Below are 6,060 nucleotides of genomic sequence, written 5' to 3' on the forward strand. Positions count from 1 at the left end.
ATATATATATATATATACATATATATAATATATATATATATATATATAATGGTCTTCCATACAGTTTCCATTTTCCAGATTTTACTCAGAGTATTAATCAGCCTGGTGCTATATTGTAGAAGACACTTGTCCAAAAAGTCACTCAGTGAGACTGAACCCAAAATTACATGGTTACAAAGCCAACTTGTTAACCACACACTTAGTGAAAAGATATAAACTAATTTGTTAATTTAGTTTTAAATGTTTTGAATTTTCCTCAAATATTACCCTGTTGTTTTTATCCCTACTCATTCATAAAGTAGTTGAGGTAGAGGTGTGGTGGGAAGGAAGGAACTTGCTGTTTTTTTAAAGGATGAATCATTAGTGAATGAATAGGCTGTTTGATAAATCAGTTCCTCTATAGCAATCTGTTTATTTTTTCAGGCTACCAGATATTAGATATCTCCCTAAGTAAGTTGGGTTTAATGAATAATAAGATTCACATGGCATGTATGTGTGTATCTGTGTGTGTGTGTGTGCTGCAAAGAGAGTCCTCTTCAACTGTCTGTGATTTGGCTAATCTACACTCTACAACCACTGGCTGGCCCTTTGTCAAATCTCTCTCTCTATCTCTATCTCTCCTATCCTTTTTGAGCTTTCTGTAACTGTTCATTTAATCTCCCTATAAAACTGTAGCCTACTTAGAACATCAATGAAAACTAAGCAAAATAAAAAAAAAAGATAAGGAAATACATATATAGAAGAATTTGGGCTTTTAGCCTCGCATGACTATTTTAGGATAAACATGATCAATGAAATAAGTAGAATGGCAAACCAAGAAGGGAGGCACTAAATGGTCACTGTACCTTCTCAAACCAGCAGCCAAATCTTATTCAAATCACACTGTAGTCTTAAAATGAGAGACTTATTGGGTAATATGCTTAATCCTAGATATATTATAACTGAAAAAAATATGTGACTGGTCACAACTGGATTGACTCTGATTATTGACCTGCTTGATCAGGGCTAAACAGGGACTGAACAACTAGAAATACTTACAGGAGGTCTTGTGGTTTTTAACCTGAGTGGTAGTACCCCTTTGGATATTTTATGAGCTCATAATGGGGCACTGGGTGTTTTGAAGAATTTTGATTTTTGTCTTAGCAATAGAATATTTGAATCGAGTACAATTCTTATATTTCAACCCTTTATCATCCAAATTACTTTGTCAAATGTAATGCTTATCTTGTAGCATCGAGATTTTGTTGATGTGATTGTTTATTTTAAAATTGACATATTGTAGAGTGTGTGTGATAGACTGGATCTGGCCAGTTGGGGCCTAGTGTGGCTGGTTTAAATGCTAAAGAGTTAAACACAGATTACACACCACACTATTTGTGTGACAGTGACATCTGTTTTCAGTTAGCATGTGATATCAAAACAAGGGAACTAATGCACATCTTTACATATGCATACACTCATGCATGCACAACATAGCAGTTTTCTCAGTTTCCACTTAAATTCTCTCAACAGTTTGGTTACCTCAGGGCTGTAATAGAAAATACTTTGTCAAAGTGATGTGTTGTAGGACTGAACTCAAAACCAATTTTGGTTTCCAATGAACTTCTTAACCCCCCACAGCCATATCTATACCTTTAGTGTGTATGCTTATCTCTTATCTTTTACTTGTTTCGATCATTAGACTGCAGCTATGCTACGGCACCTCCTTGAACGATTTTTAGTTGAATGAGTCAGTGCCAGCACATTTTTTTGTAAAGCCTAGTACTTATCCTATCAGTTTCTTTTTTGCTGAACCACTAAGTTATGGGGTCAAAAACACTAACACCAGTTATCAAGGAGTGGTAGGGAACAAATACAGACACACATACATACAACAGGCTTCTTTCATTTTCCATCTACCAAATCCACTCACAAAGTTTTGGTCAGCTTTAAATTCCACCAAGGTCAGCTTTGCCTTTCAGCTGTCATGGGTTGATGACATATGACACCAGTTAAGAACTGCTGTTTGACAGAATTGTCTTATGCTTCCTCTTGAAATTGCATGCCTTGTGCCTAAATTAGAAACAATTATTACTTTATTTTTTAAGGTGGTGAACTGGTTGAATCATTTGTGTGTCAGAAAATGCTTAGTGGCATTTTTTCTGACTCTTTACATTCTGAGTTCAAATCCCAGTGAGGTCGATTTTGACTTTCACCCTTTCAGGGTTAATAAAATCAAGTTCCAGTCAAGTACTGGAGGTGATGCAATCAACTTAACCCTTCCCCTAAATTAGCTGGCCTTGTGCCAAAATTTGAAAGGATTTTCATTACTATCATTATTGAAATAGTAATCGCACCATAATATAACTGCTTTAAGTGATTATGTAAAAACTTTGAAGATGTACATTGTTCAATTAATGTCACCAATGCTCCTAATCTTTTTATATAATCTAAACTGTCTGTGGAAATTGATAACTTTTGACAAATCAGAAGGCAGTTTGTTAGAATTTTTCCGTGAAGCCTGAAATTGGAAGTTCTTAAACATTCTGTTGCTCAAGAATCAAGCATTGAAGTATAAAAATAAAACTGATAACTCTAATTGAATTAAGTCAACTTACAACTTTCAATGGTTCTGCTTATCTTATTCTAGTTTACCATTATAGGAATTGGAAGTTTGTGTTATTTTCGTCAAAACTGTGTTTCTGTTTTCGTTTTTGACCCATCACTTTTGAATTGCTACGGTTCTACCATCCAAACTAATATTTATATGCATTAGATTTTTATAACATTTTATGCTGAAATATTATTTAAAGAACAAACAGCTAACTTTTTTTTTTTTTCTTTTAATCTTTTCATAACTATGTGGTGTTGTTAGTCGTTCCTGAAACTAGAACAAATAATTCAGATTACACATTTATCTGCTAACTGCAGTGTAATATATTCTTGTCTACTATTCAGATTTATTTAAGAAATATTAACTTTTTTTTTTTTTTTTTTTTTTTTTTCTCAATTCCTGTTGAGTTTCTACTACATTTACTATTGAAACAGATGGAATTGATAATTCTGGAACATGTCTAAACTTTTTAACCCAACCATATAATACATTACAAGAGCTCTTACTCTTTAGTCAGTGAACAACATGTTACTCTTGTTCCAATTTATCTTTCATAACATTACATAGAAGAGAATTTAAATCTGGCCTTTTCAAATATCAACAGAATTAAAAACAGTTATCCAATTCAGAAAATGTGTCTTTTAGTACCTTACTGTTGACATTTTACAACAATTTGATAATTAAATTTGAGTTGGGTTTGCTGCAACAACTGCACAGCAATTTTCAGTTGACATATTTTTTTTTTAAACATTTCAAGAATAGATGTATTTCCATTCCATTATAGAAGTCTTCTGAGTGTATTAATTTTCTTGATTTTAATTAAATATCTTAAATAGAGGTTTTAACTTATTTGACATTTAATTTGATTATCTAATTTGGATTTGCAATTGCGTAATAATTATTTGGCTCCCTGGTATAATATAAAAGATAATATAATATATAAAAATAAAACAAAAGTTAAATAATATGAAGCTAGGTTAATGCTTGTGTAAATAATGGAGAAACTAATGTTAATCCTAGCCAATTTACTGTTAGTTTTTATTTAATTCCTACTTTTACTAGTTTACACATCTCTTTTTGTCAAAAGTATGATTAAATAGAGAAGTTTACTATAAGAAAATCATTTGTTTATTTACTCTGTACTATAAAATCATTGTTAGATCATGCTGATATAATCCATTCCTTCAGTGAGTCATTCAGAAAAAAAAAAATTTATTTAGGTTTTAGTTAAGTTCAGCCTACCAGAGTAAATATTTGCAATCATAAATATTTTGTTTTTGCTTTGATCTCCAGTTTTCTTTGGGAAAATAACTGCAATATGTCACAGATTGCACACTAAATAGTTGCTGTTGTAAGTTCTAAATTATCCCATGAAATCAGGTCTACAGTAAATTTGGCCTACATAGAATTAAAATTTTTCAAAAAAACGACCTATATCTAGGGGTTAAATGGATGTCTCTGGAATAATGTATAGAATTTAACTGTGGTTTCTTCATTATTTTGGCTTCTCTTTACAACCAGTTGGCTGCTTTGTCATGGTCAATAAGTATTAGATAAAATTAGCCAGGAGTAATCATTCTTCTATGTAATCTGCTTCTGTTAGCACTCTACCATTCCATCTAATAGATAACAAAATGGTGAAACCTACAACTGGCATTACAATTAAGCATTTCTCCCCCTTCCCCTCTTATTTTTAATCAAATTCTCTCGAAACTTAATGCTATGATTTAATGAGATTTGTTCCTTGAATCTTAGTTTGTTTCTTAATCTGTTTGTCTGATAGTTATCAGTCTTGTAAACTGCCAAATACTGCATTGATTTGATGGACAGTAGAATCCTACAGGGTTAATGTACAATAGGCATGTCAAACAGATAAGCAATATGTCAACAGTTAAAATGAATATATATATATATATATATATATAAATGCTATATAAAGGGCTTCCATTTTCAATTTGAATATCTTCCTTTTCTGTGTATAATTAATCAATATCTGTTACAGACATTTTGCAGACTGCAGCTTCTTTTAGAGTCAAAGATGTTTTCACGATTATAGATTTTTGTCGTTTTAAACCAAGCATTTTTGGAGACTATTTGGATTCTGCAAGTATGATGGTATAGCTAGATAATGTTACTTTACTGAAACTAATATGAATACCTTATATTTAATAATCAATCTATACTGTTTTATATCACCATGTTTATCTTGTTTCTTTTTGTCTTTCTTTTTCAGTTCTCTGTTCTAAGAACCTAGCTAAAAAAGATTTCTTTAGTAAGTATTTCCCTTTTCTTTTCCATTTATTTCCATCCTCCGATGCTTTCTCTCTCTCTCTCATACACACACACACACACACACACACACACACACACACACACACACACAAGTGAAGAAATATTTATATTGATTTTGGTTTTATATAATTCGGTTTACAATTTGTTTCTTATTAGCTATTTTCGGACACCAACATCATAAAAGTGCAAATGAATTGAAAATTCAGTTTTTCCCTCTTTAGAGAAAAAATCTATTTGACAACAAGTATTATCTTCATATTTATATGATAAGTGAACTGGAAAGTTGCAATGTTTATGGCTTTCCCAGATTTCTATGGGAAATTTTACTTTATTCCGATCTATTTTACTTCACTCTGAGAAAGGTGAAAATATGTTAGCAATTATACCTTGGAAGAGCTATTTAACTATCATTTTTAAAAAAGAGAGAAAATTTACTTTCCATCTATTTCTAGAAATGACAAAAATTTTGTTGCACTACTCTGACCTCTCTGGCACAGTGCCATTGCAAGTGTCCAAGACAGTTCTAGATATATTTTGGTCTTCTTAGACCTTCCTCATGCAATGACTTCACTGTACTTGCTGAAGTGATAAGACACTACTTAATCTTAGTAATCTGAGGGAAATTTGTGTTGGTTATGACCTTCAGTAAACTGATAAAATTGTTGTATATTCAATTGTTTGTTTATATCCATTTTTTTTTTCCATGCTGGCATGGGTTAGATGAATATATTATTAAAACTTGTTTTACAGATAGGTGCCCTTCCTGTTGCTAACTCTTATCAAATTTTTTTTTGGGGGGGGGTATGACATCTCTTATTCCCCACATCTTAGGAGGTACAGAGATAGTGAATGAGCTATTTGATCAGAAATGATGATGAAAGTCAGTTTGTAACTTATTTTCAGATGAAAGCAAATGTAAAACATACTGATATACATGCCACACGCATGTGTGTGTGTGCGTATATATATATATGCTGTAGGCGCAAGAGTGGCTGTGTGGTAAGTAGCTTGCTTACCAACCACATGGTTCCGGGTTCAGTCCCACTGCGTGGCACTTTGGGCAAGTGTCTTCTACTATAGCCTCGGGCCGACCAAAGCCTTGTGAGTGGATTTGGTAGACGGAAACTGAAAGAAGCCCGTCGTATATATGTATATATATATATATATATATATAT

The 6,060-nt window shown here is 32.2% G+C and overlaps 1 protein-coding gene across 2 annotated transcripts in view; it reads left to right on the forward strand.

Annotated features, from left to right (window-relative positions):
• Positions 1-6,060, forward strand: part of LOC106869353 (E3 ubiquitin-protein ligase SMURF2) — a 107,070-nt gene that overhangs the window by 44,454 nt on the left and 56,556 nt on the right. For both annotated transcript variants that reach the window (XM_014915071.2, XM_014915072.2), the window contains exon 2: positions 4,827-4,865. In XM_014915071.2, the coding sequence (XP_014770557.1) occupies positions 4,827-4,865 (39 nt within the window). The remainder of the gene's footprint in view (positions 1-4,826; positions 4,866-6,060) is intronic.

Source organism: Octopus bimaculoides, chromosome 6 (genome assembly GCF_001194135.2).
Source record: "Octopus bimaculoides isolate UCB-OBI-ISO-001 chromosome 6, ASM119413v2, whole genome shotgun sequence".
In the NCBI taxonomy this organism is placed as follows: domain Eukaryota; kingdom Metazoa; phylum Mollusca; class Cephalopoda; order Octopoda; family Octopodidae; genus Octopus; species Octopus bimaculoides.